Source organism: Trematomus bernacchii, unplaced genomic scaffold (assembly GCF_902827165.1).
Source record: "Trematomus bernacchii unplaced genomic scaffold, fTreBer1.1, whole genome shotgun sequence".
Taxonomy (NCBI): domain Eukaryota; kingdom Metazoa; phylum Chordata; class Actinopteri; order Perciformes; family Nototheniidae; genus Trematomus; species Trematomus bernacchii.
Window position 1 is genome coordinate 13,517,260 of NW_022987739.1, and position 26,395 is coordinate 13,543,654.

General features: G+C 41.0%; 2 protein-coding genes across 4 annotated transcripts in view; both read right to left on the minus strand.

The window, feature by feature from the left end:
• Positions 1-26,395, minus strand: part of rabgap1l (RAB GTPase activating protein 1-like) — a 104,519-nt gene that overhangs the window by 54,215 nt on the left and 23,909 nt on the right. For all 3 annotated transcript variants that reach the window (XM_034147605.1, XM_034147606.1, XM_034147604.1), the window contains exons 12-13: positions 24,419-24,512; positions 22,927-23,077 (exon numbers count right to left, since the gene is read on the minus strand). In XM_034147605.1, the coding sequence (XP_034003496.1) occupies positions 22,927-23,077; positions 24,419-24,512 (245 nt within the window). The remainder of the gene's footprint in view (positions 1-22,926; positions 23,078-24,418; positions 24,513-26,395) is intronic.
• On the minus strand, positions 5,756-7,343 carry gpr52 (G protein-coupled receptor 52). Its single transcript, XM_034147611.1, has one exon. It carries the CDS (start codon positions 7,269-7,271, stop codon positions 6,153-6,155), a length of 1,119 nt encoding a protein of 372 aa, XP_034003502.1. The 5' UTR covers positions 7,272-7,343; the 3' UTR covers positions 5,756-6,152.

A 26,395-nucleotide genomic window follows, 5' to 3' on the forward strand; every position in this document is an offset into this window, starting at 1 on the left:
ACTGGGAAGAATTGCTGTGACATTTGGGTCATACATTCAGCTGAAAGCACCAATGTACCCAAGTACAGTCCCAGAGCCACTACAGTCTTATGGTCAGCCTCAGTCATGTTAACGGATAAATAAATGTTTAACACTACACTTTACATACAGTAAAAGCACACAATCAGCTGATCCTAGATCAACACCTGTCAGCTATCGGGACACAGTCGCATCCTACACGTTTTCAAAGCCTGACTGAGGCCATGCAAGACATATGAGGGTGTGTTGGTGTGTGGATTCATGAGTGTGTCCTCCTTATGCCATCAAAGGCTTTTGGTGGGTGCCGCAAGCCTCCACCCTTAGCAAAAGAGGGGCAGGAACTGGCTTCAACCTCCAATTACGACTTCCCCGCCTCAAAGGACAGTCAGGTGGTCTTTTCTCAATCAGGATGGAAGAGTAGGAGGAAAGTGGCAGGATGAAAGGGGAAAGAGGAAGTGAGGCGAGTGCTGCCATTTATGGAAATAAAAGGGAATTCCTGATATAGTGTTGCCCATGAATATTGAGTGGGCCTGGGCCGGAAAGCGGCTTGTGCTTTGGCTGGTTAGTGGGGATGAAATGTTTTCTGGAAGAAGGAACAAATAGAGATTTCCGTGGCTCTTAAAAATAGGTTTCTGGCAGGATCTACACGAACACAACATAAAATGAGTCAAAACTGTATATTAAAGTTTAGGCCATACAACAACTTTAAATATATTAAAACCCAGCTATAGATTGTTCTTTAAGGACATAAAATAACAATAGTTCTTTCATGCTGATTTAATAACACACTCAACCTTTTTTGGTCAATTAAAATGGGGGTAGATATGCATTTAGTATTTGAATTTTGTTTTAAAAATGTAGTTTATAATTAAAAATAAAAACAAATATCCCACATTTATACCTTACTAGTATTTTTAGAAATCAGTAAAATTGCATTTGTAGTACTAATCCTAATTTTTAACGCTCATTCTCTCTCTCTTGCTTCTTCACTAAATTCTCCTCCTCTTCCTCGTACCTCCTTTTCAAATTCCTCCCTCCTGATCCACATGTTTTCTATAATCTTCTCTATTCATTGAGGCAGTCTACTTATCTTGCCATCTTTTCTATCTCAGTTCCTCTCCAGGATCGGCAGTTCAATGTTCTTCCAATATGACCTTCCCTCTCCTTTTGCTCGTCTCTGCACTAAGCTTCTCGGAGAAGACTGTGGGGTTATGGCCAGTTCAAAGATTGTCTGCAGTCTAAGGGTTGAGTTTATGAATTTCAAAGGCCAATTCAAGACCAGAACAAGGGCTCAGACTCTCTAATGAGGACACTGTTCACACAGAAAGATGACATGATGGTGTGCATTAACTCCCAATGGCACTAACGGAAAGGCTACCCTGCTGCAGATTTGGTTCCCAGCAAATGTCACTTGATCACCCATCTGCTGGCTCAAAGTTACAAGTCTTGCATTGCTTGTAACTGATCTCGAGCAACCATCAGATGAAATTGCAGTCCAAATGTCAGAGTTCTTTTGTGAAACTACATAGTGGCAATCTTTATTCAGGATTCTTTCTGTCCAAGGAGGAAATGTACTACAATTCAAAAGTAACTGAGGCTTAATATCCAACCAACTTGCTGAAGGGCACCTGAATAATGTTTGATGAGGCAGGCAGTAGCTTTCTGCACTGAACCCTGTCAAGCTTAGGAATTAGAACCAAAAGCCACACAGGAATACACCCACATCTCCATCCTACTCACTATAAGATAGGTGCAGAGGGAAGGAAATATGTGGGCAAGTCTAGGGAGAGGTTCACTGGTTATGAATGAAAGCTGGCAAATCGGTGATTGTTGTTACAGGAACACAAACAATTCATAAAAAACAACTTTACAGATTTGAATTTCTACTATTTTCAACTTTATTGGGTTGGTAGCAACAACAAAACCATGTTCTTTCACAACATTTTGAAAATAAAAAAATAGATACTATGTAATTTAACACAATCTGCCTCCTATTAAAACATCAGCAGCTTAGTTGATTCAAAACAAATGGTGTGCCATACCTTTGACAGAATTTGTCTGATTTTTTTTGGCTGTACAGCAGAATAAAAACAGATTCACACACTTTACATACAGTATACTCATATACAGTATAATGTGTAAAGTTTTAAACATAACTTAATAAATAAATACATATTATTCTTTAATTCATAAAAACTATTGTTTTACTAAAAGCCCAGATGAATGCACTTGAAAATAAGATCACTTGTTTGAACAAGATAACAGTTTATTTTTCTACCACTCAAGTTTGGTCATTGTAATATAGACACATATAAACAATTTATTTTTTAGATATTCATTCATTGGCTCTTGGATTTGTGAAAATTTGAGCCAAGACACACATGTTACATTACCCGCTACAAAAAAGCCCACCAAAGGAATGCATATTTGTGCAACTTCTTACCAAATACTATTATCTTCACTTGAATATATGCTGACGTTTACATTAAATGGTAACGACAGAGCAATTTTTTAGGCTATTACTGAATGTTGTTTTCTTCTGCGTTTGTTGCGTGTCACCATATTGTGAAGGTAATATAGCATTAATTCAGATCCTATACATTTCTTCTACTACCCAACTGCACTTTGCTCCAAAGAAGCACCAAAAACACAAGCTATCAAAATAAAAAGAATCGCACGTTCAGTATTTGACACGGCTCTGCTGTACTTCCCTACTGCTATTCCTCATATCTGCCAGGTCATATGGCTACACAAGGGAATTCACAAGACAAATCTGATGTCTCCTCTTGTCATATATATTGTAGACATCATATAGTGGAACATGAACCCATTTGAAGGAAGTCTGTGATAAATGGGTGACTTGACCCATTCTTGGTTAGACCCATTTGAACTATCAATCATGTCAATGAAAACTAACTTCAGAACTGTCACTTCAGATGTGTTCACAGTCCAACCTTATGGTCATGTAGCTGGAAACTGAAAAGGTGCAGCATGTTTTTGTGCCAGTGATAACTTGTCAACATATTCTTTCACTTTAAATACAAAATACATCTTTAGGCACGTATACAGAACAGTCTGTAATGCATCAAAGCTGTATAAAGCAATACTTGTTATATTAACACTGAATCAAACAACTCATGGTTATGTTAAAGGGGGTGAATTATGATGAATCGATTCCCCATACTGCTGCTTTACAAAGATTTGAAACAACAACAGTACAAACTATGGGCAGCCACTCCCAACAAATTATTATTTCAAGTTGATTCTAGTCTACCTGCCTCAAGCAAATTGCAAAACTCCAGAGCAAACTAATGGCTAGTAAAGAAAAAAAGAGCATATGGATGACCCAAAAGAGATTTTTTCTCTTGGTGATATTGGTTTTCAAAACCTTAGCTTAAAAACAATGTTGTACTTACATTCGTCCCTCAAATGTAATAAGCTGAAACCTCATGTACTTTCCGTTGTGTTTCCCAAGTGTTCGACCACTTAATGCAGCTTTAAAATTAGGAATGACTTACGCAGGCCACTATTCAGCAACATAGAATGCAGTTACAACATAAAGGGGCTAGGTTTGCTGCATCACTTGGTTTCTAGCTTGAACAAATATACACTACAAGGAAGGCCTAAACCACACTGACACCACTATGTGATCAATGACGATATTTAGTATAAATTCTTGGCTATGGCACTTGGCTTTATTAATGTGAAATAAATTTTTCTTTGACACGGATCAAATGGGAATATACATTGACTCGACTGACTGTACTAAAGTGCTGTAGCAAGGACTAGAGTCGTAACCAGTGGACGTTTTTTGAGTTGTTTTAAAAGCCCACATCGTCTGCACTTTGTGTATAAAAAGCCCCAGGTTGGGGAACAGTCTTAAGATTTAACTGGTCAGGAGTGGGCACAGTAAAAGAACAATCGAGGTTATCCTTAAGTGGAATTGAGTTAACTACTGAACGTATCTGATTCAAACAACCCATTATGGGTTCCATTTGTAACACCTATTCGCTGCCCTTCCCAGTACAGTCATATGTTGAAAAGAAAATTCAACAAGCCGAAATGTACAGTTTGATTGCCACTTAGATTTCACCCTGTAGAAAGTGCATACTTAATACTGGGGTGGTTCACAAAGGCATTGACAAGTATCTAAAATGGGGGGGCAGAAGATTTGTTGTCGTTTGTTGTTTTTAATCAGAAAGTGCCTCGGTGCAGCAGAAAGAGACTGCAATTTAGAAGTAATGAGAAATGTCCGGCAAAAAGTGTAACTAACCTCTACAACATGAGCTACTGATAGCCTGAATCATTTATAACCAAATTTAATTCCAGATTTTCACATTCACATTAAACAGAGCCCTGTCCACAAATTCTAGGAATTACAATTCAATATCAATTCTCAGCATAGTTATCTTTTAACAGCCTTAAGCCTACATATTCAGGTTTACACAGCCTCTACTATCACTTACCTATACTGAATTGACTTTTGTGAGTTTGTTAAAAGCAAAACCCAGGAGGTGCATTTAATAATAAGTACATCCTCAATACAGCTTAATTACCGAATTCTGTTTTGAAACTAAATACCTTGCATTATAAATAATAATGTGAATGTGAATTAAATGCAGTTTCATTTTGTCAATGCTCTTTGTTCACTATCCAGTATACGTGGCTCTGTATAAACAGTATATACAGGGTTGGATTTAATATTTATTTGCTGGTTAGAAATGGCTGTCATGAGCGCTCATGCATCAAACTGTTAGCAGAATACTCATAACACAGCCATATCAGGAATGCCACACGAATGGTGGGAATGCTGTTGCTGTTGTGCATAAGCGCAAAGGCAGACCTTGAAAAAAAAAAAATAAAATAATAGATTGTGCTGGACATCAGTTCACTACTTACAATATAAAGGTCTCAGTGTCAAACAGTCACATCCTATGTCTGAATTCTGACAATAAGGTGCTCTTTAGGGTTACACCAATCAATTGGCAATTAAGTATTCTCAGCTAATATTTAAATTGGTAAACAATTAAAACAGCATATCATCTGTTAAGAATCTGACACAGTTCAAACTACAGCAGTAGACAATGGGTTGAATGTTATGACAATTTGATGTCAATATACGTTAGTAACCATTTTAAATCAATTGAAAACTTTACTTCTTTCTCATTGTGGGGATTTTTACTTTATCTAGAGGGTTTCTACATGCCTTAGTTACGTTGTTTCTTTGCAGTACTCAGTACGGGTTTAATGTTTGTGATTTATGTTTTGCCAAACTACAGTGCCATATTACACACAGTGACAATATCAAAACTGTCAAATTGATGATTGGCTAATCACTCTAATAATAGAAAAAAAGTGTCAACTGACCATTAAATCCTGACCTTTTTGCTTACCTCTTCAGTTCACGTTATGTTTACAGATTAAACAAAACATTTTTCAGCAGGAATGGACTGTGCACTTTCCTCTACCAAACAGTCGAGGCCAAACGCCAACTGTTATCATAGCACAATAGCTGTCATTGTCACTGTGTGTTTCTACAGTTAAAAAGTCAATGTTTTACAACCTTTAGAAAGGTTTAAGAAAACAAGTAAATGTAGGTTATCTAGTCTCAGCTAATGAGAGTAATAGAAAGAACAAATACATCCAAATGGAAGGTTGATCTTATTCATAACCACTTACTTACTGCAACAGGAATGAAACAGTAGTATCACATTTGGTGTCTGAGGAGATATTTGTAAATCATTTAAAGTTAACAGTTTTGTCTTCCCACTATGTCTAACCTGGCTGATGACATACAATGAGATGTAAAGGCTAAGAAAGCGATGGGGAGACTACTTTCTACATGATCTACAGCCAAGGTACATACCACAGGATAAAAAGCCATCACAGACTGCTATCTCTTTAAATCTCTGTTGCTGCACACATGTGCTTTAAAAGCTTGTAATGCAAATAAACATTGTTTGTGTGACGAAGGCAATGTCAATGGAGTCAGCTGACAGGCTTATACATAAATTGCTTTCTGTTAGGTAAGCCGTGCCTATGTTACTGAAATTAACTAGCTGCTAAGCTTGGTAATATTTATGTTCCCCACTGATAGATTCCAGCAATATTGTCATCCTGAAACAATCCTCCCTTCAGATGGAGCATGAGTTTGCCCTTTTCCTTGGTTTAGGCTCCCCAAAGTCCCTGTCATCTGCCGCACAGTGGCTGAAGGAGCACATCGTCTGCGAGAGCCTACGCATGCCTAGGCGGAACACACTATTAGACAGGCTGTAGATGACACAGTTGCAAAAGCTGTTGCTAATGGCCAGCCAGGTGGTGATGAAGGAGAGGGCAGGGCTATCCAGCACATGGGAGCTTTCAAGCAAGAAGTAAATTATGTAGGGCAGCCATAGCATGTAGAAAACGCTGGTGATGCGGAACAGCACCATTGCGTATCGCCGGTCTGGTCCATGCCCTCCATGATGGCCACCACCACCCCCTTCACCTGTCTCCATCTCCTGGCTTGGGAAACGAGCCCGCCTTTCACTGATATCCCTGTTGTGCTGCTGGCAAATGCGAAATATATGGTAATAGGTAAAACAAACCACAAGTGCAGCAGGCGCATAGAGCAAACACACCACAAAGCCTGTAAAGAGGGCAGAGGTGGGCCAAGAGTGAGCGCACCACTCAAAAATGTCCCCATGATAGCCTGGCTTACCCCAACCAAAGAAGGAAGGCAAGAAAACCAGGCTAGAGTAGACCCAGATAAGAGTGATGCAGCCTCGTAGCCGGCATGGCGTCACCAGCTGGTTGTAAGACAGTGGTTTTGTTATGGCCAGGTAGCGGTCCACGCTGATGCAAGCCAAGCAGGCCATTGAAACACTCTTCAGAACAGAGATGACGTAGCTAAAGACCTGGCATGTTATGGGCTCCTGGACACCTGCTGGGTAGTGGAGTAGCGATAGGGTGGGAACCAGGCAGCTAAGACCCACCAGCAGGTCCGCATAGGCCATGGTCTGGATGAAGTAGCTGGTGGTGTAGTGATGTAACAAAGGGGCACAGTGGAACACAAAGATCACCGTCAGGTTCCCTGCAATGATCAGCACGGTCAGAAGTACAATGACAGCAGTCTCCAGGACACAAGCCTCCAAGCCTTTGTTCAGCCCCCAGCCCAAGGGACAAGAGTGGTTGGCGGCCTTTCCAGGAAAGAAGTCTCCATGACTGCTGTTGGCAGTGAGCAACGGGTCGGTTGTCAGTTCAGACTGGTTCATTGTTCTGGGTGCTATCCAGGTGAGTCAGGATTGTGGTGTGTCACACATAAGGCAGCTGGCCTGAAACTGAAGAACTGCCTGCCCTGCCCCCCCCCCCCCCCCCCGATCTACACCGGGTGTCTGCAGCCTTCTTCAGTTAACAGAGCTCAATACTCTCTGTAACACACTCACTCTCCTTTTCACCTTCCTCTCACATAGCTGGGTCTCAATCAAATGAACACTGAATGGAAGAAAATCAATACTGCCTCTGGGAGGGTAGGACAACCCGTTTAGCTCTCCTTTTCCAATCACTCATGGTTAGTGAAAGTAGTGGGTGGTTAACAGTCGGGAGTAGAGAGGGAACAAAAAAAAACTGTATTCCTTTAGTAAACCAGCGTAGCAGGAAAGTGTTGTGACCAGCATCTATCCCAAAGGCGAGTTTCCCCGCTGCTTTGCCTGCCAGTCTGTGGCCTCAGCTCCTGATCCTAATGAGGGTTGCCACCGGGAGGCTGAGGGCATAAGCTGTCCACACAAGGGCAGAGAGCGCAGAAGATGAGGGGGAGGACAACATTCGACGAGGTTAAAGCATGAAGCAAAGCACAATGCTGTCAGCTCTTAACACATCCTCACAGGAGATCAAATAAGTTAGAAGCATTTGGCTCCTATTTCACTCCAGGACATCAGATGACATTTACAGAAACCTTTAAAAATAGAGTTTTTGGGCAACCATTGCTAAGAGAAAAAAAGCTTCTTAGGAGTCTCTCTTTGTCTATACCAAAGTTTGGAAAATAATATAACATCCATCTCTGCAAATCAGCTCTTCAATTCGATCCAAACTTCCTCTGTGCCATTGGTGCTGGTGTGTTTACAATGTAACAGTAGGCTTCCCCTTATTTTGGTGGTCCTCTGGTCAGTGTCTGGAGCCCATGCATGCCCAGCTTTTGTCTGAATCAAAACACAGACACAGGCTAGAACAACATGGGGATCTCCGCAGGAGATAATGTCACAGCTCTCTCTGCACACACAGCGGTGGGGGGAAAATGTGTATACAAGGCATCCCTAGGCAGAATGAGGGCAAAACCAAGCGCTTTAAATTGTCTGGATGAGTTTGGCTATTAAAGTGATTTAAAGTTTAAATCCAAATGTGCAAACTTGCCTCTCAGTGTTCTGGACTGCAAGTCACGAATGAAAAACAAACAAAAAAGTCCAGTAGCAGATGAAAGTGTTGAATGTAATACTCCCATGCAGGCAGGTGGAAGGACTCTCCTGGAGCAATGAGAGGCCAGCTGAATAGCTCAGCGCTCCTCTCACTTCGACTCCTCAGCAATCCTGTGGCAGACACTTGCAGAGGGGGGTGTGAGGATCAATAGGCAATCCACCTATTTATCCCATGAAGTGTAACTTGCATTTTTGTTGTGATATTTGTATGCATTTGCAGGCAACACCATCTCTTCGGCTGCATCATGTAACCATAGATTTTCTAACTTGCTTTTGTCCTTAATGTATGTGCTCTGTTTGGTTGTAGAGGTATGGGATCCTACAACTCCTCTCTCAGTATGTCTGTCGCCCTGAACAAAACACTGGTAGCGCAACAAAAGGGAATCCACTCTAGCAGCACAAAGAAAATACCAAGTCCCATTCGGAGTCCCAGTTTCAAGCACTGTCCTCTGCAAACGTCCCCGTTTTATTTCCATTAATCAGGACAACCCACGATTTTAATAAATAAATCCTTGGATCCTGGCATACAGATAGAGATGAATGCAATGCATCTGTCAAAAGCAGCAAGTAAAAAGCAAGAAAAAAAAAGATGAGGGCGCTGATGAAAATGAGTTAAATCTGCAGCGAGGGAAGCGAGGGGACGAAGAGTCCCTCAGCCCTGGTGCAGTGAGAAGGAGAGATGCTGTGACTGGCTTACACTTCCCTCCCTCCCTCTCCACACAATCTCTCTAGCTTGCACACTCAGCCTCTCTCTCTTTCCACACACACACACACATACTCAAAACACACACACATGAACCCTCCCTCTTTCTCGCTTTCTCTCCCTGAGCTTTTCGCTCATTGCCCCGCCTCCTCCCATCCCAGCTGCACCTGAGGCTCCCTGCCACATTATTCTGTCTCTCACACTGGCTTTCTCCCAGAGGTACATTTGGATACATTCCCTATTTACATATTACTTATCTCTCAGTCTCTGTTTTCTATTAACTAAAGCCCCCCACACACACCCTCTTTTCTTTCCATCCCTATTTCTGTCCCACTTCTTCCACATAATCTCCATTTTCCATAGATCTAACTATAGCCCCAATACGTTTTTTTTAAACTAAAAATATACCTTTTTTTTTAATAATATACTTTAAAACAACCAACAGTATTTCAAAAATAATTATAGATACAATATCACACCAATAATGAGGAACATGCACTTTTCATGACATCTTTCTTTGGGGGAAGAAAGTGTCACTGGTCATCAGCCTCACTATTATGTTCATGAATACCGGATGACCCTCAATCTCAATAATCCAATGGAACATCTTGGACATCTAATCCTAGTCAAATGAGTCCTCTCCCCTATTTAGCCAGATACCAGGTTCTTTTGGATACTTCATGTATCCTTTATTTAACAAACAGCTAGGCACAGCTATACCTGCCCCTTGGTTACAGTTGCCCAGCATTTGGGCCAGCCAGTTGGGAGCATCCTCTGGCCGGCAGATGATAAGGAGGATCAAGTGACAGCAAATTGGCTAAGCAGAAGGGAGGATGGAAAGAAACGGTCATGCTTTGTGGCCTGGCAGGACAATCTTGAAAAAATAAACTTCAGGGCAACTTTTCTCACATTGTTGTTTTCATCGTATTTTAAAAAGAAAAGCAAAAGAAATGCAACAAGAAGTGGTTTTTCGAAAGATGAATGGAAAATTGCCACTTTGGAAAGCACATTTCCTCTTCCAGAGTGTGGTAATTTGATTATTTGGAAAAGAAGCTAGCTAAAAGAGCTAAATCCGAACGGCAAAATATAGACTTTCTGCCAAGCAATTGTTTTACTGTCTACAGCATAGTTAAAGGTACATAATGTTATTCACCTTTGTGTCAATTGGACAAAACTAAATTATTGAAAAGCGCAAATCTACACCGAACCATTAGAGCAAAACCAAATGTGTTATCTAAAAAACCAACAGGAGAGACATTCACAGACAATGGCTAAACCTAGAACTGACTGAGTGTCCTTGAGGAAGATGTAATGCAATGTCAGAAGATTACACAGGAAAATGTGGCATGCAGCCAATCCAATACTTTAAGAGAACTGTTTATGACAGAGCATTCAATCCAATAAAAACGCCCAGGGACTACAGATGAAAATTAGCTCATCTTACTCTGCCATAATTACATTCAGGTGGAAACTGAAATGTTGAATAATGTCCCCTGTCCCTGGTTAATAGACACATCTGCAGTTTAGGGTAACCTAGCAATACCCATGATACTCACGATAGATAGTAGATGAGGAATTTAAAAAAATCATTGGATAACATCAACAAACACAAGTATTATTACACTGATCATGTTAATATAATTATTATATAAATAATGGCATATATATATATATACACACATAATCAAAATCACTGTTGAGCGAACTCTGTTGTAACACTGTTATAACATGGAAGTTATATCAGCATCAACACCAAATGTAGTTCAAAGTGAGCTAGTGAAACTGTACAACTGGGAGAACATATAATGTGTCAGCTGTTACAGGTTTTAGCTGGATGAGTATTGTCTGTTAACTAATGTTTATGAGATCAAAATGAGAGGTTCAACTTGTGATGGAGACCGCATATTGTTCAGCACCTCTGTTGGTAAATCTGGTCATTCAAAAGAAATGGTGTGATGGAAAAACAGAAGAGAGGTCAGGAAGAAAAGAAAAGTAAAAATAACTACACAAAGTAAAGACAACAAAAAAGTGAATGTAGACAGTTGTGCTGTCACTATGGAAGGAGTCAGTGAATGGGGATCACTCAGTAGAGTGCTCTTTGGAGGTGGACACTGATGAAAAACACGACCAGAAGGCCACCGTTAATAATTCATTCTGCTCCAAAACAAAGCCAGCGGGGCCACTTGGAAACAAAGGTGGAGGTTGATTCACCTTTCACTGCTTCCCAGCATCCCACCCTCCTCCACCCCTGGGCTCCAGCTGATTCCAGTCAACAGCAAAGCATTGGCATAAACAGGGATTTACTACATTAGCTGCTATCGACAGCAACACACAGTACAGAAAGTAACGAGGTAGGGGGTTTAAAATCTTCTTAAAAGGACATATTAAGCAAGCGAGTCAGTGAGTAAAGTTTATATATGCAGCACCCTTCCAGAGCCCCTTTCTAGAGACTCTAACACATGAAAACGTCAATCCAAGGCCTACAAATAAGCTTTAAGATCCATATAAAAAAGTCAATTTACAGAATGTGGCGGCAATGTAAACCTTTACAGTTGTCAGCCTCGGCCTGTGTCATAATGTTGACCAAGAAATAGCCAGTATTGCCAGACCTACAGTCAGGTGAATATGTAATATTAGATAATGATGAATTACATTATGCTTTCCATACATTGGGGCGATTGCTACATGTCCCAATGTGTGTTTTTGTGGTCATTTTATTTGACTGCAGATACATTAAGTTGGGGTAGAGGCAGACCCGGCGCCAGAACAAATCTACAGAGGGCATATGATTTTCATGGGAGGGCACACAAAACCGTCATGTGCCGCGGCCCGAAATTTTCTTTTGGGGGTGCTGTGGGGTAGCTTGACGTTTCATAGAGGGTGCTCAAACATGTAGGGTTTCCCATTAATGTACCGGCGCTACAGTTGAATTTTCTACTGCAACACTCCCCACACGCACATACACAGCACACCCTCGACTGTTACAATGAAGGCTCGATAATCAGCTCACATATAGGTGTAAGCAGGGGTAAAGTGCTATTTTTTTATAAGTGGTGTGTGGACCAAACATCCTCTAGGGGGGTCCGGGGGCATGCTCCCCCGGGGGATATTGAGTTTAAATGTTGTAATATTGAAGTTAAATTAATCAATCTGGTGCACTTTGAGAGCAAAATGAAGAGATCTATGGATACATCTCTCAACACCCATATGAAACAGAACTGTAAACAGATTTTCTATTTCTTTATGGATATTTTACAAATCACTCTCCTTTTAAACTGTATTCTTGTTTTACTGTCATATAGTATTTCATACCCGTTTTTCATTTATTACTCTTATATTACTATCTGACATCACATACATCGTAGCATTAAAGTTCAGTTTATAATTAAAAAAAATTAAAAATTCTGGGGGTCTGGGTAGAGGTATGGCATGTTTAATATTATTAGTTCTAAACAGTACATGCATTAACTCAGAAGCATTGTAGTTGTATTACTGTAGTTTGAAGGCACCAATACATTGATGTTCTTTGTGTGGATAATTGAAGGTGCTTCATAAATCATTTAATTTGTATTTAGGATAAAAATAAAAATATAGCTCTGATCCTTGACAGTGTTCTAGTCCAAGAGCATGGGGGTTGGGATATGAAAGAATAGGTGGTTATTGGGGCAGATTAAAGCTGGTTCACTGCCTGGATACAAACATTCAGCAAGCACCATCAACGGACCAACACTAAACCAGCTTAGCAGGCACAAGCCAGTGTATATATGTATCAACTGTGGGCCGAGCATCGTCTGGATTCAGTTCCCAGGTGAAGGGCTCTCAAGTAGGAGAATCCCAAGTACTGACAACAGACGTAGACATTGGCTTTAGTGCATTTACTTGTCGGACATAAAACCTGCATCAGACATTAAGTTGTCAAAGATTGACACACGAAAGAAAAAATGTATCCAGTAAAATGATAATGTTTTAATTAAAGATCTCACTATTTACTGTTTCAGACTTTCTACCTTTCCTGGATCTTTCATATGTTGGAGTGTCAATGCCTGTAATTATCTCGATTGTGAACATCGTATTAAAGTCAGTCAGGTAGGGCAGTTAAACATTTGTAATATAAATGAAAAAAAAAGAGCAGATCATTGTTTAAGGCAGTAATGGTTGGGAAGGAACATTCTGTTGACAGTTAATGTAAGCAGTGGCGGCGCCAGGGTATGGCTGGGGTAGGCTACAGCCATACCAAGAAATGGCTTAGCCCCACCTTAGCCCCACCATGAAAAGTGATGCAAATTCAATTAAATAATAAGCGAAATGCTAAATGTTGAGAACACGGATTGCGAAAATATACGGGTCGTGTCCACAGCACACAAACTGATCCTGCTGTAACAACAAGTGCACTATGGTTGAGACCATTCGGGCTTATGCTATAAGAGGGGTGCAAGGAATAGTCTAAGTAGTGGGGGAGTTTTATACACTAAAGGTGTGGAAATTCTCTGGCGTTATAATATCAGCGCGGCCGCGGTCAGATCAAAATGCCTCCGAATGCAATTTGAATAGACCTACAGCCAATCAGAGAACGCAACGTTGGATCTGCATCATGCCTTATTGATTGAGATCAATCGAAACCGCCATTCAGTATCCCCATTGGATCTTCAACGTGTACTATCATACGTCACGTTCACAGTGATCCCTTTTTATTTACTACAAGACAAATGTGCCGTTTTATTTCATACAGTTCCATTTTGATTGAGACAGGGAAATAATCTAAACCTCACGCGTGGCGTTTCACTGTCAAGGGGGGCGATATAGCGTGTATGTAATTACATTGCAAATACTGACTTGAGCACCACCACTGTATGGGTTAGCCCTACCATAGATTACCCAACAAAAATGCTCTGGCGCCGCCACTGAATGTAAGAGAGAAGATGTATGAAGCAGACACAGTGGGAAGTGGAAAATGTCAAATGTAAAGATAGGAGCTAGCTCACAGCATGTGGAAAAACTATTAACAGCTATAATATTCCTTTACATGATAACAATTTATGTTGAACACTCTTAACAGAAAAAATGTATATACTAATGGCGCATTTCCACTACACGGCCTCGCTCGGCCCCGCTCGGTATGGCTGGGCCTCGTTAGGACTGGCTCACTTTATGGCGCATTTCCATTACAGTTTAGGAACTGGGGTAGTATCTATTGTAACGCAGTGTAGGCGGAGCCGTGACGTGATCTTCAGAGAACCCCAGAAAAACAACACAGCCGTTAGCTGTTAGCACTCAGAGCTCACAGCTCCTCATATATGTTCAGAAACTAGACAAAAGTTAAACAAGTACAAACCACAGACTGCCTGTGTCATGGTGAATACAGTCGCTGCTTTATTTATGTCTGTATAGGCCGTTGTTGTGAGTGTGGACGGTCGGAGCATATACTGCGTTAGCTTAGCCAATCTCCATTTAGAAAACAAGCATTTTAAAAGGTTTTTCGCCTGCCGTCTGTCTGCAGACTTGACAAAGCATTAATTCATGGTTTTTACTAACCGGTATCAGTATGTTGTTACTTCGGCATCATTTTGAAACGTGTATTACAATTAAATCACGGTCAAATATGTCCATCTTGTTGTAGTTGTAGCCCCCTTGCCAGCGATGCTCTCTCTAGTTTAGCATACTCAGCCCGACTCAGCCTCGTTGTCTCTGGCCCTAGACCCGCGATTTTATGAGGCCAGAAAAACTGTGAATTAGGACCCGCCGGCCGGTACTAGGCCAAGTGGAAACGCAACCAAAGACGGGCCGCTGACGTCACAGCCCTCTTAAACCGTGCTCCGCGCTGTAGTGGAAACGCGCCAATAGTGACCTCCAGCACTATGTTACCTTGTATACTGCACACACAACAGTTAAATAGTAAAGACGAGCTGAAGGTCAAAGATTGACAGGATGCCTACTTAAATCACCGTCTATCATCTTCAACTCACCTCACCAAACATGGCAATAAAGACACGTCTGACAACTCTGGTTGAGATATTCATTACTCTGTTTGTTCCACCTATTGTCTTTACACCATGTAGTTCAGGATGTTACATCTCTTAGTTCTAAGGCTGATGGTAAACAGTAGGAATATGCCTTTAACTGTTGGTGTAACCCAAAATAAATACATTTCTTTCATCTACCTTGAGCTAGTTTTTGCCTAAAATGCAAATAAATCCTATTACTTTTATAGCCTTTCTTTTCAAAGCCTTCTAATACTGAACAGATTGACAAAACTGTGTATGTCAATCCTAAAGGTGTTGTGCATTTATTGAATGAGAAAACACAAGCTCGTGTGAACCTGCAGTGAGGAAGAGAAAGAAGCAGAGCACTACTCTAGCTGTGAGGCTACAGTCGATCCTTCCAGACAAGCAAGTGTTGTGACCAGAGAAGACGCTGTAGGCTGGAGCTCCTTAATCCGAGCTGTCATATCAGTGTCAGCGGGGCCAGGAGGCTATGCTAATTCACACACGCCGTGCATGCAATCCCTGCTGTATGGTAGCACAGTTACAACTACAAACAACTTTAAAAACATTATAAAATGATCACAAATGTGTCATTACTTGCTAATTTCCATCTACACATGAAATTCTTTATTCAATTAAAAGTAGGGATGTCCCGATCCGATCACGTGATCGGGGATCGGAGCCGATCACGTGATTTTCACGTGATCGGGGATCGGGAGAAAAAAATCGGGGATCGGAATTTTTTTTTTTTTTATAAAATATTTTTATACATTTTATTTAATGTTACAAAACAAAAATGACCATGTTCACGTCTTAAAGTCATCCTGAGGCCTTAGTTTTGGGTTAAAATTACACAACATCATGTATGTGTTGCTTCTTTTGGGCTTGTTTTCATAGACCTGGTTGCTTATTTCTCTCAAATCTGGCAACAGAGTGGGCGCAGTGTCTAATAGTAGCAGTAAGCTAACAAGAGGCTACGTTCAGCTGGTGACTCGGGAGTCGGGACAGAGAAAATGTCAGGAGTTTGGAAGTATTATAAAATTGAAAGCGAAGGCAGTGTAACAGCCAGATGCAATGTTTGCAAGGCGGAGGTTCCGCGTGGTGGAAAGAACAGAGCTACGTTCAACATGACCAATCTAATACAAACACCACCAACAACAACACGACGAGTACACAGCGGCCACTCAGGTAACGGCACTGAAACAACCGACACTTTCAGAGACTTTTAAAAGGAAAGAGAAACTGCCCCAGAACAGTGAAAAGGCCAACAAAATAACAGCCAAGATAGCTGAATTCATCGCGTTGGATGACCAGCCGTTATCTGTTACCTTTTTTTTCCTCTTAATGCATTGCATAAAGATCGGATCGGGAAAAATCGGTATCGGCAGATTGTCAAAATCAAATGATCGGAATCGGATCGGGAGCAAAAAAAGGTGATCGGGACATCCCTAATTAAAAGCTTTCACGCCTTCCATAAATACTCCAAATGGCTAATAAACCCCATCTTAAAAAGTACTTTTCGCTTGATAATTTGTTAACATGAATCACAAATGGGAGAATGAGATCCAATATTTGGATTTTCTTTTCAAGATATAGATTTTCCTGAAGCTTGGGTCCTTCCCTCCTGTGGGTATATACATGGGAGCTGGAGTGCTGTATTCTGATGGCACACAGAGCCGGGTTAGGAAGGGTGCTGGGTATAGCCCTGCAGTATATTGTAAGGAGGGGAGAATAGAAGTGGTGTTGCTTGGCTGTTTTGTGGCCATACAGTGCAGCTGTACAGAGACTATAAAGCAGACGAAAAGTATGTGTGTGTTTTTGTGAGGGAGGCTTTGATTGACAAGACTTAAGACCCCCAAGGGGTTTTTTTTTCATCCATGAATGAATGATGGAAGAACTCAAACTAGTGGCAGGTCACAAGCTAGTGGAACTATGCTTATGTATGTGCATGATGTGTATCTGTGCATGCATGCGAACTGTATTTTCAGCTGAGAGTGAAAACCTTGCATCTCTTAAATGGCAATGTTTGAAGACCTCAGAAAAGCTCTCCTTTCTTTATGCTAAATGTAAGCTATTACTTGCATGTGTACACATACTGTGGTTGCTAGAAGGTTGATCAAAAGAATAAGGTCAAATCTGAGAGTGTGTATTCATACTGTAAGCAGATGGCCACCTACAGTACCCGGTTTGCAATTATTCAAATATCAAGTACTTAATGAACTAAGGCACATGTTAAAAGACGAAAGGAGAAACAGAATTGTCATGGCGACAACAAGCACAGAGAAGTTCATAGACCCTCACAGTTACCATGGCAGCCTATCTTATGTACATTACTCCATTTATCTGTATGTGGGTTATCGGCGTGGGTGTCATGTTATTCCAGCCTGGCTGATGCTACCTTTGATTGTACACCGACGTTCAATGTCATTGCAATGACACATGGCCTCAATATGATCCAACATCAAAAAGTAAAGCACCTCACAGCCCTATAATAATTTGCTCTGATTTCTTTGTAAAGTATTAACTTGGGTATTTCTGGTCATGCGTAGGAACTTCATAAATCATCAATTTCACGTCATAGTACCGGGATTCAATCTGATTTTGCATAACCAATAAAATAAGAACCACATTTCTGCCTACATATATTATGTGTTAAGTAGACACTGATGCCAGCATACAGGTTTGTCGAGTTTTCAAGAGTGGAACATATGTAATTGATTTAGAATAGCCTCAATAGCAGTGTCTACGTGTTCCCACACGAGTGAGTCAACTCAGTGGAGAGGTGGGTTAAAAGGTCTGGACCAAGGAAGTCAGGATTCACAATGTGTCCAAATAACCAATAAGAGGGACAAGGTGTTGGTCTTTTGTACAGCCACAGGACCAAACAAAGTGACAGTGTTGGCACGAAACTGTAAGTAGCAGTAGATGCTTCTGAAACTGTTAATAAGTAACAACAACAAAATGATTTAAGTAGGAATTATAAGGCTCCTTAGAGTGTGCTGTGGTGAAACCGTTGTTCTATGACAGGCATTGCACCTGTGGAGAGACAGACCTCTGTAAACACACTGGCTGTGCTGTGAGATTGTTGTTTGCAAAGGAAGGTCTGGAAATAGCTAACTGAGCAATTTCTTTTTAGCTGCAAGCGAGGCACACCTTGGGCTTGTTCGGCTCTGGAGGGAGGAAAAGGTTGTTTAAATGTCACCTCCTGACCCTAACTCCACACACATTGCTGCGCCAGCCGAGAAATAAGTTATTTGTAAATGTCTCAGATGCCCTAAGGCCATGGCGTGTGTGTGACAGAGTGTGTATTTGTGACTCCGTGTGTGAAGACTGTAAATGAGAGCTGTACAACACTGAACATGACATTTTGCAATATATGATATCAAGCTAGCCAGCCGCAGGCCACATGCTGCTAAATGCTCAGTGAGTTAGTCTAACCCAGTGTTTCTTACCTTGGGAACAGACCACCCAAAGTGACAGGATCCCTTTGGAAGCTTTCAACATGTTTTATGAGTAGGTCGATTTGCCAATGTACTGCCAGATTGGCGGGCTACTGGGCCGAAAGTATCATTTTATAATGTATATTTATGATGTTTATTTAATAACTCAGTGTGAAAGTTATGTGTACACAGGGTGTGTTTAAGGCAGCGTTTCTCAAAGTGTGGGGCGTGCCCCACTGGTGGGGCGCAGAGATGTGATAGGTGGGTCGCGAATGGACGCGATGAACGGGAGATTATTATTATTATTATATTTATTTTTTTAAATACATTTTTTGGACCTCAGGCCGGAATCGAACCTGGGTCCTTGTGGGCGGTAGTGGACTGTTACAGCCGGAGACTCGCAACGGCGGTGGACTTTCACAGCGCCGCCAGAGCCGCCAGAGCCGCCAGAGCCTCGCAACGGCGGGTGTTTGCGGCGGCGGATGCGGTACCGGCGCAGCGGCGCTGTGAAAGTCCACGGCCCACCTATGCCAGAGCCAGTGGCCCACCGAAGGCAGCAGCCCACCAATGGCAGCGGCCCACCGGGAAAAGTCCAGAATCTCCCGATGGCCAATCCGAGCCTGCTCAATATGTGAAAATCTCTCACACACATGTGAAACGCTCTCACACACACACACAACAGCGTTGCAGTCGGGAAAAAAAAGCAATGTGGAGCGGCACCTCACCACTTCATAAGGAGTTTAACCGTGACACTTTTCAAAATCCCATTTGTGTCCTCCCACTTTACAAATAGGCATATGTTTATTTTATTTTTTTAACGCAAGCCGTCATCGCCAGCGAAGAGCACACAGCCTCTGTGAGCGAGCGAGACACAGAGAGAGAGAGAGAGAGAGAGAGCGAGCGAGAGAGCACACCTTTATCTATTTAATATAGCCTAGTTGTAAAAAATAAAGTAAGAAATCATTCCAATAGGACAGTAAAAAAAAAAAAAAACAGTTTAAAAGGGGAGTGATTAGTAAAATATGCATACATAGAAAGAAAGAATGCTATAGGTAACACAAGATAAGAATAAACAAGTTTAAATGATTTGTTATTGGTTGTGATCATATTATAAAGATGTCTGGATTATTGAAAAGTATACATCTCCCTTTCATCTGAGTGTTGAGAGCTGTTTCCATAAATTCCTGTTGTGCTCAAAGTGCACCAGATTGATGCTTTTGACTTCAACATTTAAAAAAAAATCTTCCCGGGGGTGCATGCCCCCGGACCCCCCTAGAGGATGTGAGGTCCCCCCTGGAGGAGGTGAGGACCCCCCTAGAGGATGTGAGGTCCCCCCTGGAGGAGGTGAGGACCCCCCTAGAGGATGTGAGGTCCACCCCCAAATAAAGCAGGTTAAAATAATTAAATTTAATACATGTTCTTTTAGTAAACACTGAAAACGGGTCCCACAGACCCAAACAGCACACAAAGGTTAAAGGTCAGCATATCATAATGTTAAAATGTGCTAAATATATACACTGCAAAAAACAAAAAAAAGAGGAGTAAAAGTAGCTCACGACTTGTTTTATTTTTTGAAAGTAGCTCTCATCCTAAAAAAGGTTGGAGACCCCTGTTATAGAACGATACATTTGACAATTTTAAGCTTGGCCTACCATTTGATTGGAGCTATGATGAACAGGTGGGGATTGAAAAGGCCCACCTGTTCAAAGCGGGGAATGACAGAAAAGGTTTGAGAGCCACTGGTTTAAGGCCTGCAATTGTATTAAGATGTTATCAAACTGACCATCTGCCGCCACCACCATCTGCAAATCACATTCGTATAAGACTTGTAAAGAAAATGCAAAAAAAACAACATTATGGTTTGTCTGGCAGTGGGATATTTTCTATATAAAGTCTTTTTTACTGTTTTACTAACATAGGCCTGCTATAGTATATTTTATTGGAGAATAAGTGAAGGATTCATTCCTGAGGACAAAATATAGATTGCTGAAGGACATTTTATTCAGGGTGTGTGACAGTTTCATAAAAAAAGAACGATGCCTTTTTTAAGAGACTTATAATCAGAAAGCGAGAAGCAATGGGAAAAGTTGCAGGTTTTATGTACAAAATGAAACACAAATAAAAACTCACACCTTTCAGTTTATAGAACCTTCATGAAGTAGCTTTTTTTTCATGAGAACATTTTTTTTTTCTACGCTTCCTCATCACAATAAATATCTGTTCAAATACCAGGTAAAATAAAAAATTGAAATCTGTTTCGTGATGTAAGTTTAGGACTAGAAACCACAGATGGTTTACAGCCCATCCGAACCCAACGCCTGAACAGTGCTGATTTACGATGACGATACCCTTCAATAAGGACGGCGGTCCAATTATTTAAAATTCAATCAGCATTAACGTCGTCACTGAGGCCAGACAACAGACATTAATAGGCTCCACATCCCCTGCGCACTTTGCTGTCATTTGCCTCTCTTCCCTGTTTCCCTCCCTCCTCCATCTTCCCCTAGTTCTATTCATTTGGCGCAGCTATTAATAGCCCGGCCACCCGCCTATCAATACCATCACAACTCCAGCAAGACAGAGGATGTGGGCATGGCCCAAGCCCAGCCAGTGGAATGAGAATAAATGAGCCAAACTACAGAAACCTGGTCTTATGTAAGGTGAGAGAGAGGCTCATCAGACAACTAGATACTATAGGAAAGAGACAGAGAGAGCAATGTAGAGAAATGGGACATAAAGAACAAAAGAAAAAACAGTCCCAATTTCATGGATAATTGGAAACTGAAAGATCGTGAAAGACAAAAGGGAGACATTTACACATTAGGTGCAAGACAACAACAAATATGTGAGGAAAGAGAGGAATCCACCAGCTCTCTCAACGTTTACACACATTCCTTTCCTCCCATTCCGCCCGCAGTGACTACAACCTCATATTTATGGGTCCACATTCTTCCCTCTCCATTTTCATTTTCTTTCCATCTACCCCCCACCTCCCCTCTCACTTTCTACTTATTGATCGAGGCGGGTTCACCCGCTTCTCTGCGGCAAAGAGAAAGACTATTGCATTATCCATAAAAGCAAGGTTCTCTGTCTGCTTTGAGTGTTTATATCACCTCCTCCTCATCGTCCTCCTCCTCCTCCTCCTGCTGCTGCTGCTGCTGTCTGGCCTTTGTCACTCTACCTACTGGTTTACAAATCTCTCGATAGAAATCCAAAGATGGGTCACACACCTGCTTTCACAACTGCTCGATCACATTTGGAAAGTTCCTTTTACTACGATTTATAACTGTTGAAAACCTGGACCAGCTCTAGCTCAAAAAGCTATTGAAAGAAATCAGATGACCAAGACATTGATATATTTTAAAAAATGGTAAAAAATATCAAGCAAGTTTCACTGGATGACAAAATGATTGATTGGAATGGTTATCATAATCACGCAGTCCCTTGTGTTATCAACTCCAGAGGCCTCCATAGGACAAATACATACAGCTATAGTCTTTGTTCCTATCCTACAGTGGAACTCAATTGACCTATTTGCTTGAATATATGTAAAATTAAAGAACATAACTGTCTAAAAACTTGCTACCCAAATTTAATTAAGTGTTTATGTTAATGTAATATTTTTGCACCTCTGGCCATTGAGGCTTTAACGTTTAACATTTACTATGACCTCCTAATCACTGGTGGCAAATAATATATTGGGAACAAAATGTAGGGGTTTGTGCTACACATATTAATGTTACTTTTAAAAATAAATGTGATGGTTAAATGACATCAAAACCATGAAAGTCTCTTACCTGGTTTCCACCAAAACCCAACCAAAGGATTGTTAACTTCTGATTCAGATTACGCTATTGTCCATTAAATAGATAATTACTTCAACAGGTTTTTGATTGAGGGAACAGCTGATGGAACTGAAGAAATAAAGGATTTCTTGTTATGCTAGTTTCCGAGAGAAAGATGTAATACTTTCAACACATTGTTTGCTAAATATTCATAACTTCGGAGGAAAACAAGGAAAACTGATGAGCTGAAAGATCAGAGTCCCCTCTCTAGAACCTGTGAGACTACGGTTTCCCAAGTTTACCTTGAATAATTAATACAGCGCAGGAGAAGAGAGAACTACACACATCAACCTATGAAGTAAAAGAAACTCTTGACTCTCTTGTAGATACATGACATATAGCGGTAACCGCTTGGCATGCCAGCCCTCAGATCAGAATATGATAAGAATTTTTTCTTTGCAACGTTGACGTGTTTAGATTTTTTTTTTAACTAAAGTATACTTATGAGCATTAGTCCCTCTATAAATCAGTGTGTCTGTGTGTGTGTACCTTGGTGATGAGGATGCGGTAGTGCTCAAGCAGGTCGTGGTTGTCGTGGCAACCGGCCAGCAGCTGCCAGACTTCTGCTCTGAGTGGCTCGGGAATGCCACTGCGAACCAACGAGGGCAAACCCTTCGGACGAGTGGACAGGTTTGCGTGCCTGATACACAACACACAGAGGTAATGCATTAGTTTCTAATCCAATTCAGCCTCTTTAAATCTTAATGTGAAGTGCAGCTGGACAGGTTTGATAATTGTTTCTTGCGCAGAGACAGTTTGTAGACCAATCAAATCATTCAATTGCGTTATACGCCTGTCACACTGAAGTAGACATGTGGCACAACAACATGACTGAGATTACGGTATGAACTTCAGTGTCGAGTTGTGTACAGATTGAATGCATTATTAACTGCCTTACTAATTACAGCACGACCTACCTCATTAGTTGGAGTACAGTTTTGAGTACAGTAATACTGTAAACACTCTACTAACTACAGTAATCAAGTACAATAGACCAGAGTCTCAACCGCAGTGCTGCCATACTGTGAGAGTTCTCCCACTTGAAATATCTTGCTTTTTTTAAAACACAGCGTCAGCTCTTTTTAATGATGCTTGAAATCTCATCATAATGCATTTATTGAAGCAAAGCAATTGCTTGATAAACTACTTCACCTCATTGTGCTGAGGCAACAACAAGAAAACGGGCTGTGAAATCAAATAAAAGTTGAGCATCTTTCATCGGTCGTTTGGTTAATAAAGCTTCACAACTAAAGCTGTATGTAACAAAGTGGTTGCTATTACAGCACAAAGCATTGGAATAATGACAGGACACCACCGTATGTGTTAGAGAAGATACATTAATACATTAGCTGTGTAAGAAGGGAACTGTTTTCTATAGTAAAATAGTTGATATAACAATCAAAAGTTCTCGGCATTTGCACAAGATAAACAGCTGGAATTCATAAATACATGAATGTACCGTACCTAAAATCCCGTTGTTTTACACTTCTTTATATTCACCTCACATTTGTCTAAATTTAGATAAATATGGTGCATCTGCCGGCTCCAATGCTGTATTAAGTATATTTTTAAATGCTTGTTATTTTTATTATTAGGATTTAAGTGCCCTTTACATTAAATTGTTATGACGAACATGTCCTGAGATATTAAAACAAAAATATACTTTGGTAGCAGCTAAAAACGTTCCTTCAAATCTCCAATTAATTGTTTTCCATTTGAGGGTACAGCATTTCCACATTACCAGCACCTGGTTCCCTCTCTATTCCTCCACCATCCACCTCTAAACTCTGTATCTCTAGCGTAGCCATTTCTCCATTTTTATTTGTATCTATACTTTCCAGTCCTGTATCCTCAATCGTTCCAGTATCAACCTCACCGTGTCCAGCGAACAGCTGTCTTTAACAATTTAATTTCATCTAAAATTAAATTATTTGCAATTTGAAATGTCTCAGTCTTTTTTTCTTTTTTTTTTAAACCTTACCATCTGGTGAGGATTCCTCCCCAGGACTCCAGGATTTTCTCAGGACAATCTTTGGAAACGTCTCCTGTGCCACTGGAGATTTCACTGTCACTATCTGTAGGAAACACAGACACACACAGTTTTAACAAACATTTAGAGCATAAATGGATAATTCCCGATATCTTTAACCTACAGTTCTGAGATCAACACCTCGTTGACAATGGCTTTAAAAAGTTATATTACCAAATGTGTTGAGCTACCTTCATGTTAATTACTATGCAAAGACAACAAGACACATTGTTTGGTCTTGAATAAAGGATTTGTGAAGAGTAATGTGCCATCAGCCATAAGTCTGCTGGAAGGAGATTTATACCTATATATTTATATACCTTTTTTGATGTACTGTATGTATCTCAGCGAGATCTGAACTGTTTGCATTTAAAAACCTGTTAATATTGATGCACACAGAGAAATCTAGAAAAGAATTCCATTATGTTTGTTGGCTTGTAAGGCAGACAAGACGCAATCGACACATTGAACCACTTGTGTTTAGATGCAGAAACACTAATTGACCGTCTGGCCTGCTCTGCTGCTGGAGAGATGAACGGATCCCCACACAGAGCCCGCCCACTGGAACAAACACACACACACAAACACACACACATCACACAGAGTCCAGCACATAACAGTGAAAATGATGCCTGGGTATGAAAACCCTATGGTGGCAATGAACTTCTCAACAAGGCGTTAAGATTTCACTGATAACCAAATAACAAGTTCGAACAGCAACAAAAGTCTTTCACGTCCTCATTCACTACCACTGAAGCTTTTAATAACTCCTTGGCATTAAATAACGAGTTAAGACATTTTCGTCAAGAACATTCGTCTATGCTTAATGCACTGCTGCTCCTTTATACCTTCCAGCCTCAGCCGGAGCTTTTCAGGTCTTAATAAATGCTTGATGAGCCCTTTCAAATGTTTCAGACCCAGCACAAAGCTGCAGCCTCTTGCCGGAGAGCACGTGGAGAAGAACCCTGAGTCCAATGCCACTGCCAACTAACCAGGTGATGAAAGAAGCTGTGAAGACGAGGGCCATTAAGGTTAACCTTTAACCCCGAGAGGAGCTGTGCATTCACTGTAGGATTACTTTTAAAAATAGGATCTATCAGATGTTGAAGCCACTAGTCGATTGGTTTTGTCTACATTAAAATTGATCAGAAATCCCCTAGTAGTGCCTTAAAGATCTTCTACCTTCATATTTATAGTATTTTAATCTACTTTAGTTGATCTCCTTTTATGTCCTTTACGTTGTCTTGCACTCTCACCGCCTTTTTTACCAGAGTCTCTTCAATCAATCAAACCTTTCTTGTATTGTTGATTTTAATAATATTTGTATTATAAATGAACTGAATGGATGTATGCATGTGTTTGATTGCAGTGTGTATACAATCAGAACATACACACAAAGGGTCTGCCTGCATGTGTATAAAAAAAATAGATTAACAATGAAAAACAATCACAAAGCCTGCTGTGAAAAGCTAAGGAAACAAAAAGAATCGAGATTGTCAGCTTCGAGCCTATTTTCCCCCTTGAACATTTCGAAAAGAAGAGAAGAAAAAAAAAACATCCACATGAATTGAATGCGTGTGTGCGAACAACGGTGGCATCTAAGCTAAGAATGTATTCATTTCTGTACACAATGACGGCGACCTCCGGCTCCATGGCCCTGAGCGCCTCCAATGTTCAGCTCTGGGGGAGGAGGGGGTGTTTTAGAAAAGGCCCTCTGAATGGCTCCTGCAGTGCCAGTGAAAGCCGTCAGCTTCGGCCTTGGCGGCTGACTCGTGACTTTGGATGACAATTTGGGCCTCCCACTCAGGCTGGAGCCACACGAGAACGGTAACGGTTGCATCCGCTACAGTTCTCTATCATATAGATGGTTCGGCCACACGAGGCCGACAGGGAAACGCAGATAACGATAACGGGTCCCAAGGTGGGTAG

Bases quoted from the DNA above. Each gene is read 5' to 3' on its own strand.
- gpr52 (XM_034147611.1), bottom strand. From the start codon at position 7,271: ATGAACCAGTCTGAACTGACAACCGACCCGTTGCTCACTGCCAACAGC.